At 41.3% G+C, this 15,642-nt stretch overlaps 1 protein-coding gene across 1 annotated transcript in view; it reads right to left on the bottom strand.

The window, feature by feature from the left end:
- Positions 1-15,642, bottom strand: part of LOC128790931 (kalirin-like) — a 406,721-nt gene that overhangs the window by 226,861 nt on the left and 164,218 nt on the right. The window contains exon 3 of the mRNA XM_053948138.1: positions 12,535-12,649. Coding sequence (XP_053804113.1) covers positions 12,535-12,649 — 115 coding nt within the window. The remainder of the gene's footprint in view (positions 1-12,534; positions 12,650-15,642) is intronic.

Genomic DNA, 15,642 nt, shown 5'->3' with positions numbered 1-15,642 from the left:
CCTATCTACCTAAAATAGTTTACCATTAACTTTTAGAACTTGACCAATATTTGAACCTATGTGATGTAGAACAGAAAGTGTCCCAGCATTAGAAACATTCAATTTTAACACTGCAAGAACAAACCTACATTATAAGAATGCTAAAATAACTTGTTGTATCATCTTAAAATGTAACATCTTATGAAGGATTTTAAAGAGATTTTCCATGAGTAACCAGGTGTTAAATAAAACAGGGTCTAATACTATGCTTTAGAGTATTTCACTCAGAAACAAAATTGGACTTTGACAAAGAACAAACAACACCCCAGAAGGTCTATGACAATTTCCTCTAAAAATGAACTTACTTCTTGGCTAAAAGAAGAAGAAATACAAAAAGGAACACTATGATACAAAAAGCTATCTGCCAAAAAATGTTCACAGGTTTAGGAATTTGACTTTTAACAGAATCCCTAATTACACATTTGACTTCTGACATCTTTTCAAGGCAGCATGAACACAGTTAAAGTTCTTTGTGCATTTGTATCCTCCCACAGAAAAAAAAGGAAAAATATGCTTTCAATGTAAAAACAATGAAGAAGTCAGTTGCCTCTAAAAGAGCAATGTGAGCACAGTATTGACAAAATGGACTTCAGCTTCTGGAAATACTGACTTGTCACCAATTTCAAAAGCCCAGAAAGGGAGATCAAGACAGACTTGTATTGGTATTGTATCCAATACATTCATTTGATTTATATTGCTCAAAGTTCTGTACATTATTCAACATTTCTGTTTTAATTTTCCAAGTGCCCCTGGGAACGTAAAAGATTTATAACGAGGACAACTAGCATCTTATTTGCTAAGATGAACATTTCTAAATCTAGTGTCCAAGTTAGAGCAGGTGGATTCTCAAATGGCCTCTTTCTCAAAGGTATTGAGTGGATTTTACCTAACAAAAATTAATGCCTTCTTTATATAATTAGTAGTGTCCAACAAGTCACCAGGTAAGTGCTGCTGATGCTAATGCACACAGATAGAATTCAACAGTCTCTAAAACTACTGTGGCGAACTGTCCTACAGAATTCATTCCCAAATGAAAATCCCAGGAAATCCTTTTAGCAGACCCTATTTCCATGTCACCTACAGTTTACAATCCAACACTGCAAAATCATTAGGGTTGCTGTTCTGGAAAGTGAAGAGAAATTGAGATTTCCAGTAAGCCTGGTAAGAGAGGAATGATGTAACAGTTGAGGTTTGCCTTGTGAAGCGAGAAAAATAAAATCCTAAAAAACCTGCATATACTGCTTGTGTATTTGATTCCTAGTCTAACAGTTCATTAAAGCAGAGCTCCCAGACATCCTTCTTATGGGTAAGATTTTTCACTACTTTCCTATGTACTTGATTTTTAATTAGATTTTGGAGTGGAATTGCAGCGCCGACCCACAAACCTCCAGTGGGGAGCAAAATCTTAACTAATCGGTGATCCCAGAAATGTTTGCTTCTCCAGATGCAGTTTCTGAACTAAATTACAAATGTTGTAGAAAGAGACAAATGGAGAAATAAGGGGACATAACCGCAAAATTGGATGTGATTAATCAGTGTTGTGAGAGTTCAGTTCTGTCACAAGAACAAAAGAAAAAGAGGTCTTAAGGAAAAAGAACATATTGCATACTTGAATAATTCTTAGACTAACAGTTTGTTAAGAAGGAAGCTTTTCCAGCCATGCTTCCTTTGTGTGAGATCACCCATTAGTTAATCAGACAGTTACTGTTCTCCCCTAAATTCTTCTTCTACTCCCTAGAACTGCTGCATGGTGAAATGGTACATTTCATAACAAGAACGGTTTTCCAAGCATTTTGTCAGGTCAAGCAGCAACATAGTACATGGCCAATTTCCTACAGAGTGCTCCCAATTCAGGACTGGGAAAGGCAGCTTTAAGATCCTGCTTCCCAGAAGTTAGAGGTCCAATCAGTGCACACTGTTAAAGGGATGCGTACTCCTGCTGCATGCAGCATATCTATAATAAAACCACTTAGGATTTTCTACCTTCAAGATATAAAATATAAGTTAATATGGTTTTATAACAGTTAATATTGTTTAATATCAGTTTAATATGGTTTACCAAGCAAAAATAACTTTTAATTAGTAATTATTTCAAACTAAACTTCAAAAAGTAGTATTTATTCAATCCTCAATGACAACACCCATGGCAAAAGCATCTGGCTTGGCAGACCCTCAAATAAATAAACAGACTATAAACATTAACTCGTCCTTCAAGTGAAAGTTTTCTAATAATACAGCATTAATATTAGAGACTGTCAATTCTTCTTGCATTCCCATGTGAAACAGGGAAGGCATATGAAAGCAGACTGAGCTGGCTGGAGATGAACTGCTGCTATGATTTTTGGAGAGAGATGCAATTATTCTACAAAGCCCATGCTCTATTACAATTTCTATTTAATAACTTTAACCAAAAGGACCATTCAGCAAGGATGTCCCTTGTAAATACAGCATCAAGCTTACAGCAGGTTCCTACTTTCTCTTGTTTGCACAGTAGTGTGGGCATGTTTAAGAGGTGGAAGATTTCCGTGAAAACAGTTGCAGGACAAGGGAAAGCTCTTTTGGTGCTTTGCCTTGCTGGTGAAGTACCACAAAGGATCTTTCTAAAATATTACATCACTGGAAAATTCTCTAGAGACTAAGTTTTCTCTTTAAAGTTAGACATAAAATAAAGCCCTGTGTACACAGTCAGGGAAACCAATCCTCTCCTGTTAATAGCAGAAAAATACATTGTGGCACACGTTGCTGACCAGACAATGTTTGCCAAGCCAAAAGCACGTCTGAATTACACTTTGCTGCCTTTTCCTGGGGAGGAGAGAGTGTAGTATTATTTCTCTTATTTATTATTTTACTTTGCATTTAAAAATTCCTCTTTTTTTTTTTTTTTTCCTCTTAATCTAAGTAGCCCAAGAGTTGCACACCATGGAGTTACAATTATGTTTTGCTGCACACAGTGCTGTAGGATCCACAGGGAACTCTGAAGCAGTGCCAGGATCCACAAGGAAGGCATAAAACACCACAGACTTGGTTAGGAACACCTTGTGGAAAATGAGAAGAAACCATTGATGAGATTTACAACTGTCTACCCAACTTGGATACCAATTCCCTTTGCAAACAGCAGGGAACTGAGCATCCCAACCTCTGAGACAAATCTTGCCAGTCCCAAGCCATACTTTCCATGCTACAAGAACATAGCCTGCTCAATCCCACATGTTACCATGAATTGGTCATTGTTCTATTTCAATATGATCAAATTTTCTTATACCATAAACTAGCATGTGCTTTTACGAGCATGGGAACTGCCAAATCCTTGCTAGTGGTTTGCACACTGACTCTCTAATGGTTAATAACAAATGTGCCTCTTACATGATCTAGGGATATGTGCACACCTCCAGTCTCTGAGAAGGGCTGAGTTCAGACCACCTTCTTCTCTCTGTGGACACTAATGAGGTCTCTTTCCTTGATGCAGCTGTCTATTCTCATTAAATTTGTAGAAATTTAATATTCTTGAGCATTTTCTCTGACAGATTTGGCTTAACAGTGACTGACAGACAGCATGATAGCATCAGCTTTTTATTATTCATTTGGAGATATGGCTAAAATTATATTCCTGAAAACATATCCTCAGTCCTACCCCAGCTGTGCGCTGGGGAATCCAGACTTTGAAGCAGCATCCCCAACACCTCCATGCCTCCAGTGAGGATAAGGATCAGCCTGTCTAGGCTGAGACAACTCCACTCCTGTGTCTCCCATTACTTGCTTCATATTGGCACACAATAAAGGTCTCATCCGTCCTCCATGGGAGTCTAGAAGAGCTTCCCACTGACATTGAGATACCTTGGACAACATGCCCATTGCAAAGCAGACTGCAAAGCGCAGCAGTTGTTTTCCTGCTTCTAATGACATCCATGAAGAGATGGCATAAGCCACTTCCAAATTGTAATTTCTAATAGTGAAAAGGACATAGCACATACTGGAGTTACTGATGAGGAACACAAGCATCCATAGTGGAATGAAACAAAAACTATTTTACAGTCCCTGCAAAAACTATAGGAAAGAGATCACCTAAAAGAAAATTCAGGATTGGCTGAACTGCATATTCCAAAATGCTGCATATTCCACTGATGGCTGCTGACAGCTTCAGGAGGGAACTGTGCACGGCCTGTGCCAGCTCTGCTGCCAGCTCGACACTCCCACAAAACCTCTCTGTCTGCTAATTTTAGCTTCTCTGAATTACTGCTCACATTAGCACACAACTGCCTTCACCAAGGAATTCTCCTAGTCACTGCTGCCTGGACTTCTTGGAGAACTGTGGAGCCACAGGTCTGATGGTTAAAAGGCCCATGAGGAACATGCAAGAGCTTTACACCAGCACTAGTGTGGCCAGGGCCGGCAGCACGGGGAGGTGTGCTGCAGAGACTCACAAAACACTTCTCAGAGAGCCACTGAGGAAGAGGATGGAGAAAATGATGCTCTGCATAAAATTTATAGCAGGCTGTGATGCCCGCCAGCTCCCTCACCAGTGAACGGGTGCAGGATATATCCTAGTTTACAAGTTTCTGCCTTTTCTCCATCACGTCAGCTCCTTCTTCCAGGCAGCGGAGACCGGTACAACCAGCATGCAAAAGCCATTTAGGAGGAGGAACAATGCTGATCTAATCCCCAGACTAAGGGCCTGGACAGAGCTCAAAAGCAGAGTGTGCAGCACAGCTCTACGTGAGACAACTCAGGGGATGGGATCAGGCCCCAGACCCTGCCAGCACCACTGGGTGGCACTAGGCCATGGCGGACAACCAGCACTGGTGGCATCATGCATGGTGACAGGGGTTGGTTTGCTGTTTGATCCAGATTTGGAGAAATCCAAGCAGAATCCTTCCCAGCCAGAATCCTCTGTTGGAAATGCAGTGAGGTACTATGCACAACATTGCTAACAGAAATACAGCAACACAGGGAATGGCTGCACAGAATGGGCACCCATCTTGTGTGAGAGATCCAGAATCAGCATCCCACAGCCCCTGCAGGGGAGCTGAGTAGCACCTGAGGCTCCCCTGAGAAGACAGCTGAGCTTTTCTCAGGGCCTTGGCAAAGGCCACCAAACCTTGAGAAGATTCAGGTGATGACACTGCATGGAATTACCATCCATGTAGGAGGCAGCTGCCACCAGGTCAACCCTCATGGCCCTCACAGGAAGCCAAGCAGGAGGTACTGCCACAGGCGGCTCTGACTTTGCTCAGGGGGTTTTAACAGTCCTCCCGTGTCTCTTCTCCCAGTAAGAAAGAGAGAAGCCAGATGTGGTGGTATTGCAGAGCTGTGGCTAGGCAGCAGCACCTTTTGGATATTTTGAGTACAGAGGACATGGGCAGGTAGAGGCTGAGAAGGAATCCACTCACTGCCATCCTTCTGGCTGCTCTGAGCTTGCAGCCTGAATGCACTGCCTGTGGGGAGGAGAAATAATCTGCAGCTGAGAGGGCAGGGCTGAACCAAAACAGGCCAGACCAGTAAAACCAAAAGGCATTGGACCTGAACTGGGTAGAGATGCTTACTTTGCTGCCTGGGAGGAGCACAAAGTAAAACCGTAACCTTTTATTCCATTGGACGTGTGCCCTCCACAAGCCCTATCCACTGACTCCACTGCAGAAGGTACAACTGAGCTCCCACTCGGCTGCAAAACAGCCAAGGAAACAGCCAGTGCCAGCAAAGGCAACTTCTCTTCCAGGCCTGTGCATTTCCCTTCTATGCTAAACTTGTCCTGTATGGCTACCCTCTGCAATCCTAAATCTTCAAATTATTAACCCATTGAATTTGTGTTGGAGATGTTAGATGAACCAGAAAGAACCCAACATGACTTTGAAATCTCAGCATGAGATTGGCAGTAAGAGAAAACTGAACTCCCTCCCCCTACACTGTAAAATAGAACAATTGCCTTGGAAATAATTCAGACATAATAAATGAGGGATTCGTTCATATTAACTGTTTTCAATTGCAGATTTATAGCCTAAAATTAAGCAGATGTTGAGTGTTGCATACAATGCTTAAGAACACAATGACAAGTTGAAATCCCAGTTTCTCTGCATGTGGCAATCAGTAACTTCAATTATTTATTGGAATACAATTAAAATATCATTAAATGGAACATGCTATACTTAAGAATAAAGAAATATTGTACAACTTAGAGGGGGAAAAAACAGTAAGAGATTTTCAGGTCCTCCAAAACAGTACAAAATGTTTGGATATAAGATAAACAACTTAGAAAATACTTTGCAAATCTCTTTGTAAGTACTTTAAGGAATTTACTTTAAATAAGGAATTCACTCTTGTAAGAGTATCAACCTTTATTTTATTTATTTCAATTCTGAAACAAGATAATGAAATTTTCATAAGCTTGTTTCAATATTAAGTTAATCTCATTTGCTTCTATTTCACAATAAAGAGAGACTTCTGGTAAAGCCATATTGATAATTACTGGTAAAAGTGAGATGCAGAGCCCAGCTTACCCTGCCTTTTATTAGTCTTTAGAGGGAAAAGACTACACGAGCTGTGCAATTCACAGTACATCAACTGCAAAGCTTTGTATCATGCTCTTTGTGCTGCTCATCACAAAACCAGTCTGAAAACACTTGCACTGTTATGGAGCTGGACAGCAGAATAGGGCTCAGCAGGTAACCAGGCTGGAACCACTCAGAGAGCACTCTCAGCTCCCACAGAGGGCAGAGAAAAAGAGGACATCTGCTTTAGGTCCAGAGCTGTGCAAGATGGGACCCTACGCTAGCCAGAAAAACAGCAACAGGCAATGAAAGTAGGAAATCATTTGGAAACAGCTACCACAGCCCTCCCATTTACCTTAGGTTTGGGCTGATTCAAAAACAAGCGCAGGAAATTGTGTATCTGTTTAAAAACCCCACATCTTTATACAAAACAGCATCACAAAAGCTGGAGTGACTGCTGTTTTCATGCCTCTGTGGCAAGACAGAAGTGACAAGACCTGGGTCTCTCCTGACACATGTCCTAACAGGGTCTCCAAGATGGGGAGGATACAGAAACCTGTTCCAGTTCTTCAATCTGTGATTTTAATCACTTTCTTTTTGTCTCATTTTCCATATACACGGAGACTAAATTGTTTACTTTAGCTCAGGCTTGCAGACTGTATTTTAACAGATCACTTTATTTTCCCTCTCTAACATAAGCATCACCAACACCTTCAATCTTTTCTCATAATTCCAGCTCTCCAGGCTCTGACAGCTCTTGTCACTCTCTCTGCACTTCTAGGAAGTCCACATTTTCTAGCCGCTTCTGGTAACTGGAGTTTCCAAGGTTGCAGCTGTAGACACTTGCTGCAGAATTTCAACATCAATTATAGTCACTGTCCACTCACCCGGGAATAAAATGCCTCAACAGGTTATTAACGCAGCTGGAAGGAGATCAGAGATCCTCTTCTGAAGTGCTGATTTCCAACAACCAGTGAATGTGTAACTTGGCCCTGAGGTGGTCAGGAAGGGGACACAGGAAGCTCTGAAGCCTTTCAGTAGGACAAAGTAAGAGCACCAATATTTCAACAGCAGTCTCCCAATTCCTAACAGAGTGTTAAAAACATAACACACAAATACCACTTACGGTAGAGGGTGGATTTGAACTGGCTACATAGTGGCAAAACACTCTTAAATTCACCAGCACTCATGTCAGTTATTTACTTCTAATGAACCCCTTTCTCCAAAATACCTTACAATTATTTGTTAAATTATATCTGAAGAAAATATTCCATCTCCATTAGGCTCATTAGCTTCACTGCATTTTTACTGCTGTATTTTGAAACAAGTATATGGTGGAATAATTATCTTATTGGTGGCACCAGATATTTAGTTACTAAAATTAGTATGATGTCCCTGGTGTTATTTTTTAAATAGATGGCTATTTTTGTAGATCTACAATAGCCTCCAGGAGAGAAAAAAAAAAAGTCCTCAAAAGCTCCTTCTGTGCTAAGATCACATAACAGAAAGCAGAGCTCTAGGGTTTAATTCCTATCAATCAGCAAAATGAGTTTCACACTACTCCCAGCCAGAGAAGCTAATATACACAGTACCACAGGTCACCAGAGAAGAGCTTAAAATAAATCCACGAGTGGGTGAGTATTGCTACATTTTGCCATCCCCTGTATTGTTCTTCTAATTTTACAAAGCCCCAGTCATTAAACTAATTATTAGGGGCACTTCAGTTGTTTTACTGCTCCTAGCACCTCTCATCCAGCTTGGGCAGCTTTGAGGAGCTGTTCAAACACACAGGGCTAGCCCTTGGAAACACTTTGCTGTTGTTATGAGCCCTGGATGTCCCCCAGAACAGGGAAACATTTGAGCAGCCTTTTGAACAGAGCACAAATAAAAAGTAGATGTCTTTAAAAACACAGGCCCCTGAGGCATCTCGGGTTTCCCCTCTGCAGAGAGCACAGAAGATTGCTTATCTTGGCTCCAGAACAGATTGATGTGTTCAGCCGGAAGGTTCACTATAGCTGACAGAGAACATTTCCTTCATCATATTGCTTCACCATGCGAGGAGATAACTCAGGCTAATAATATTCTGTCTCTTTTTTATCCTCCTATAGCCTACGCATAACTTAATTCGTAATTCCAAAGGGCTCACAGAGGAGATTGGCCTGGTGCTAGTTTCATTTACACACACATAAATCAAAGCTCAGTTTACTGGAATAGATGGCACTGCACTGTTGTTAAAATATAAAATCTTCAGCAAGGCCAGAAAATTCTCCCTCAGCTCCCCTGATCATAAACACCATGTTATCCTAGATTCAGTCACACCCTCCAAATTTCTAAACATTGCATCCATTTAAATTTGCATGTAGATAGAAGCTATCCTGAGTCACAAGAAATACAGCTTCGCCTACCCAGAAAGTATTAGTGCAAATGTAAACCAAGCAGAAAATGGCAGAGTGGTTGAAACTTGGCATCCATGGAATTATCTTTACATCTAATGAATAGTGTCTTCGTTTCTTAGTAACTAATTACAGTGGAACTGCTTAGAGAAAAGGACCTTGTGATGTGCCTGAAAGAACCAATGTGGGACACTAAACCAGGACCACATTAGTTCACAGTGCCAGATACCCACTCACAACCTCCTCCTCCTACCCAAAACTGCAGGATCAGGCTTTTGAACCTTCCAGGAGCCTTAAATTACCCCAGGCACCGTGGACTGAAAGGTTGCCATTTCGGGATAGGAACAAGCTCTGTTCCTAGATCTTCACCCCCAGGCAGTAATCCTCAACCACACAGGAAACCCCACTGCCTGCAGGCACCTGCCTGACTGTGGCTCCCAGCTGCATGAAAGCCCTCACTATTCTACTCTAACTCAAGCACACATAGCTGCTTTCAGAAAGCCCACATTATTATTCTGCTTTTGAAGAAGAAACTGCAGAAAGCTGAATCAGAAACTTTGAAAACTGCTAGCAAGACCCTGGTTTCACTTACCCTAATCTATCATCACATTTCATCACCAATCTCATACCTGCTCCAAGCTCCCAGCACTGTGCCACCTCTGCCCCCTCCATTAAGATATAAAACAAAGGTTAAGTGACAGATAGTATCAACGTGGAGAGCAATCTGTCTCACTCAGAAACCAATGCACCAAGAATAAAGAAAGAATTATTATCCTGGTGTCAATATGATAAATTACAGTCTCTTTTTCCTAAAGAATTTCTACTTTTTCAGCTAGCACAGAAAACTCTTCTTCTTTTAGCACTCAACATCCAAGCAGTTTCTTCTGACATCCTGTTCAGCGTTTCTGCTAATGAAATTGTTTATTTTGGTGGATGGATGATGTAGTTAGTAGCTACAGCACTCATCTTGGAATAAACATGAACTGAGAGCCGGTGATAGGCATTCCAACTGTTCCTTCAATTTATTTGTTTCCAAAACATAAATAAGTTTGAAAGCTCTGCTGCTTGCCCTTGTTAAAGTGAACAAAATGTTTAGGGAAAATGAGTTTTCAGTGTTTTCTTACACCACACAGGTTATACAATCCCACGTGCCAAACCCATGAAGTTTGTGGTCACATTTCCCTCCTAGAGCAGCAAGTTCACAGATGTTGCACCATACAAAACAGGACTAGGAGGAACTGGGATAAATAACCTCCTGATCTACCATACCCTTGCCATAACATTTATACCAATGCCAGAGGCTTGTCTATACAGCAATAGAAAGATTTAAGAAAAAAATTGGATGTCTTGTAGTGTTAATGGGAATCCATTAGAAAACTTTTCCTCCTATCTAACCCAATCTTTACTTGCTTAGGTGTAACACATTTGTTTGTCTTCGCCCTACAAACCCTTTCCTTTTGCAGCATCACAACATGCTTGCACATACTTTTCACTCTCTAGACTGAACAAACTCTACCCTTTTAATCCTTCCTTGACAAGGCCACATTTTCAAGACCTCTTATCACTCTTGCTTTCTGCTCCACACCTCTCAATGTGCAAACATCCCAAGAAGGAGACAGTATTCCAGTTAATACCTCCAGAGGTCCAATCTGCAAGGACCCTTGGGAAGCCAGTGAAAGTGCTCCATGCATAGCCAGTCCCTCACTGCTGGGCACATTTTCATGACAGAAGATTGCACAGAGGAAGGGATGTTCTCTGGTATAACTAGAGAGACACCTTCCAAAGGCTTCTCACACCAGGACAGAACAAGGCTTTGCAGTGACCAGCAGGAGGAGAATGGTTTTTAGTGTTTCTAGGGAGACAGGCATTGTATTGGCTTCTTCAGCATGTAACTCTGACCCCAGGTTCTGCATCATCACAGAAAAATCACTGCTGCACTGATCCAGAGTGAGGCAACTAAAAGCAGCATCAAAGACTGAGCCAATTGATTCAGTTGTGTGACAGTGGGGAACAGAAAGGATGTATCTTTCTATTACTGCCACCTCCGTGAGGGAAGAGCAATTAATAGAAAAGGTTGTCATGTTAGAAAGTAATTTTTGCTCCACAATTGCTTGCAACCCAGAGCAATGTCATATCTTCATACTTGCAACCATGCAAAAAATGATAAGATGTAGGGGACCAGTTTCATTACTGCAGCAGCTGGGGGGGAACTGCCAAGCTCTGGGACACACACTCCCAGGGAGTGACCTACTGCTCCCCCCAGCACGTCTGCAATCTCTCTCACAAAATGGTTGAAAATGGAGCTGGCTAGAGGATAAAATGAGAGTGGGTGGAGAGAAAAGCAAACAGACTCACTTATTAGTAAAACTTTGATGACCAGAAGTTCAACAGAGCAAAAAGTGCATCACCAGAGGACTTGCAATGTCCAGGAAACAGCACTGGCAGATCTGGTAGACATGCCTGTATTTGCTACTCACTCTGCAGCCAAGTGATTGTCTCCAAACAGCCCTTAACCCTCTTCCTTACTAAACACAACCTTTGTCCTCTGCACAGTGCCTATTTAAGGAAAAGAATGCATTTCCAAGACCCTTATCTCCTGACTTCCAGATGCAGCCAACCCCTCTGCCCTTCATGTATTAACTTCACTCTCTTTGCCAAAACATGAACATTGATCAACAGCCCATGTTCTGGGGATCTAAAAGAGAAGGAGCTCCTGGGTGGCACAGAATGTATTCCTGGAACCCTGAGCATCCCTTCTCAGTCCCTCACCTGCCCTGGGGTAACACTCACCTTAACAGGTGGGTTTTGGGCAAGGATATTTGACAAGCTTAAAAATAGGAAAAGGAAGCTGGATGAGGGCATATGTAGTCTCATACTCTCTAAGGATGGGTCAGAAATACCTCCCTGGGCACTGAGCCCTATAAATTATCTCCCAAAGCTTGAAAAAATAAATATGCTCTGGCAACACACCTGTCCTCCAGCATCCCTGGGAAAAGGATGGGGACTTGCTTGTTGGAAGAGAGCCACAGAGACTAATGTGGGGAAAGGTGGCAGTTTACATTCAGAACAATTTGAAATGCCTTTCTTTGAAAGCTTCCTCCTAAGTCCACCCATGTTCCTTCCCCAGCCTGGAAAAATCTCTGGAAAGTACTGGAGCAGGAAGATCTGCCTTCTTGTATAGGCACTCTCTCTGCCCCAGCAACTACAGCCCCCCACCCCAGCTCTCCCGAACCTTCCACAAGGTATTAAACAGCAACAACAGACAGCAGGCTCTCTCCAGCTTGCTATATTTAACTGCAGACCTCTAAGCATTCCTCCCTTTGCACTCCTTTAAAACAGTTGCACAGAAACATGGAGAATGAGAGCTGCTCCTTGAGGCTGTGAGGAGCCTGAAGCCCAGGCTTGCTCCCGCTGCCTCCTCTCTGGGGCTCCTGCATTTCCACGTGTGCCATAGAAACCACCGGGGTGCACACAGGGAGGAGGAAGGGAACGCTTTTGTTCCTCAGCCCCAAGAACTCAAGGTAATAAATGCTAATACTTGGAAATCAGCAACTGCCAAGAACAAGTTCCCCACCCACCTATCCACCCTAAGCTTTGAAGTGTTTTCTTTCTAGCTTTACCTTGGCACGCTGGCCAAATAAGTCACAAGTTTACGAAGGTCTTCCTGCCTTATTCTGTCATGATTGCTGCGGGCTGGGAAGGTCAAGACAGGACCACCTCGTTTATCACGGCCACCTGTGGAAAATAAAGGATTGTTAGAAAATCAGACAGGAAGCACACATCAAAAAAAACTATGTGCACTGAATTGATAAATATAAATTACAGCGCATTTAAGAGTTTGCACACCCGTTGTAGCTTTCAGACTTGCCTAATTGAGGAAGACAAGCTTGCATTTGCTGGAGCTCCAAATGGGGGATACAAGAAAAAAAAAAAAAGCCCACACAAGGAAAATTGCTACTAGCACTTCTTTGTTCACCTAATCCCATTAAATCTAATATATCTGCCACTCCAAGCAGGAGATGCTAATGAAATCCTACTGTGGGGATAGTTTTAAACTGGTCAACTTGAAAAAAGTGAAAGCATTTCTTCCTGTTGCTGAATGTATTGCAGTGTTCATTCCAAGATAGGTTACCATGTCCTGCTAGTTTGAAGCGATGTATCCCAGTAATGTTTATGCAGCACAATATTCTAATCTATCAGGTACTTCATTTGAATTAAAATTTTGATTAGAAGTTCATGTCTTCTAAGCTTTTCATTTATAAATTTTTGCTAGCAATCAGAATATTTGGGTTGTTTTTTTTTTTTTTTTGGGGGGGGGGGCAGAGGATCCTGTAGATTTCCTGTCTTAAAAATCACTTATTTTAAACTGTCAGTGTCTGGCCCTTTATCTTCTACAATTGTCTAAAGGATTATCCATAAAGGAATAACTCTACCCTGAACTATACAACCACAAATATAGGGACAAACAATCTATTCTGCAGTACTTTATTTTATTCTCTCCTGTAAATAAAGTTTAAGAAGAGTGAAACTAAAATCTAGTACCTCATTCAATGTTCAGTTCTTTCTTTACATATTATCTCAGGATTTCTTCTAGGAATTGTGTTGTTAGATACATGTTTGCACTGTTATCTAGGGAAAAGTTACAGCTAAACTACAGCTCAAAAAGCTAGTACAGAACTGCAAGGACCTTGCAAACAAGCTGAAAAAATGCACATGAGTTTGCACTTGTCAATGGAAAGTATAATCCCTTTAACAGAAATATCACTTCTGAGAAAGGAAACCCATGTGCTTTCTGAGCTAATTTACTTGGCCAACAAGAAGAAAAAGCTACACAAGGACATGAACATCTCTGGCACTGATCCACACTGTACTCTCTCATTAAGAACTTGGGACACCTGCAGTCTGTGCTACTGGCACATTCTTGTTACTATATATAAGTTTTCTTAAAATACAGATAATTTTTAATTGCTAAAATCCGTCTAAAGAGTCTTCTACAGCACTGCTGCCTGTACAAGACAGAGTCTTTCACATAAACTTCATCTATCCAAACAGAGATACCAGTGATACCCATGATTTTCAGTGGATGCAATGCACCTGAAGGGTTACATGTGCAAGTCTCCATTGGAGCCAGGTTGTGTCTGATTTGTCCAGGGATACAAATGGAGAGGCAAACAACAGATGTCATCTTTATTTTGAGCCCTCGTGCAGACAGGGGTACATATGGAGTACAAAAACTGTCATTCCTAATCTCCACCCAAATCTCTGTGCTTTCTATTTTCCTTTGGCTTTACACCATGAAGGTGAGGAAGGTCCACTGGAATTCAGTGGCACCTTGGCAGATCCATGCCTCTGCCACATAGCGTGAAAATGGGGGCATAATGTAAAAAAGAATTCCATTTACAAGGAAATAAACTCATCTAAATGTTCAGACCTTTTATGACAAAAAGCTTCCTCATTTTAAGTACATTTTCCCTTTGTTGATATTATTTTGCACACCATATCAATGCCAAACCATTATATCATGCATGATATGTGTCCAACAGAAAAGCAAGCCAGCCTATAGAATGGCAAACCAATGCCAGTAACTAAAGCTAGAGGGAAATATTTTTTCAAGACAGGAAGCTTTTCAAGGTTTTGAAACATTTCCCATCATATCTAGATGTAACCAAGGTTTTCAAAAGCTTCCAGATATTTGCTGAAGCAGAGACCTTAACCTGAACTGCATCCCAGAAGAACACGCTACCCGCTACTCATTCAGGCTCCCTCCCCTTCATTCACAATAATTTAAATATTTGTACAATGTGGAAAAGCACTAAGAGTTGAGATCAGAAGACATCCAAGTCCAAATTTATAATCCTCTCTGAGGATATGAAACACCTGGAAAAGGCCATGAGCTTCCCACAGCACTTATCACTCTGATGTTGCCCATTCACCTTGGCTTCGTAAATCAAAAATTGTGTTTCTGGTCAGGGACTACTTTAACACCTACCATTCCACCAAAGTGAGCTCTACAAAATAAATAAATAGAAACCTGTGCAAATTCTGGTAGGCTGAAAACACTAAGAGAATTCTTGATCCTTTCAGTAACAGCAACCCAAAGATTTCAGCTACAGAAAAGAAAATAGGATCCAGAACATTCCTGTCCTGTCTTTGCTTCAGGATAAAAACTATCCATCAACGGTTCATCTAAACAGTCCTCAGGGGAGCAGGATAAATAAGGCTCAGGCACAGGGTTAGAAGTTACCAGGACAGACCAGAGAAAATGGGTTAATTCTCACTGGAGGAGGAAGGTTACATGATGACCCAGCTGGATGTTTCTGGATGATGGAAGGATAAATAAGCACCCAGACTGATTCCTTCTAGCCTTACAGCACACAGAAACAAGCAGACTTCGGTCAAATATCAAGATATGTTAAGTTTAGAAACAAATGTTTCTCATTTGTCATAAAAGTACAGCTCTAGGCTTTGAGCAATAGAGTGAAGTTATTACAAATACATCATATATATTACAATCATTCAATTGCTTCCTTCAAGTCCATGCAATCCTAATTACTGAGAAATCCCTAATTTTTATGAATGCCTATATAATTTACAATTTTACCAAGAGCCTGTGTAAAGAAATATCAGATTTCTTCTAGAACAAACCACTGTATGTTTAATTCACCATCAGACTTGCGGAGTTCAGTAACTGTGGTTTACTCTCTTAAATACTGATAATATGCAGAGAT

The sequence above is a fragment of the Vidua chalybeata genome, chromosome 7, assembly GCF_026979565.1.
Source record: "Vidua chalybeata isolate OUT-0048 chromosome 7, bVidCha1 merged haplotype, whole genome shotgun sequence".
Classification (NCBI taxonomy): Eukaryota; Metazoa; Chordata; class Aves; order Passeriformes; family Viduidae; genus Vidua; species Vidua chalybeata.
This window is presented reverse-complemented; position numbering and strand designations above follow the sequence as displayed.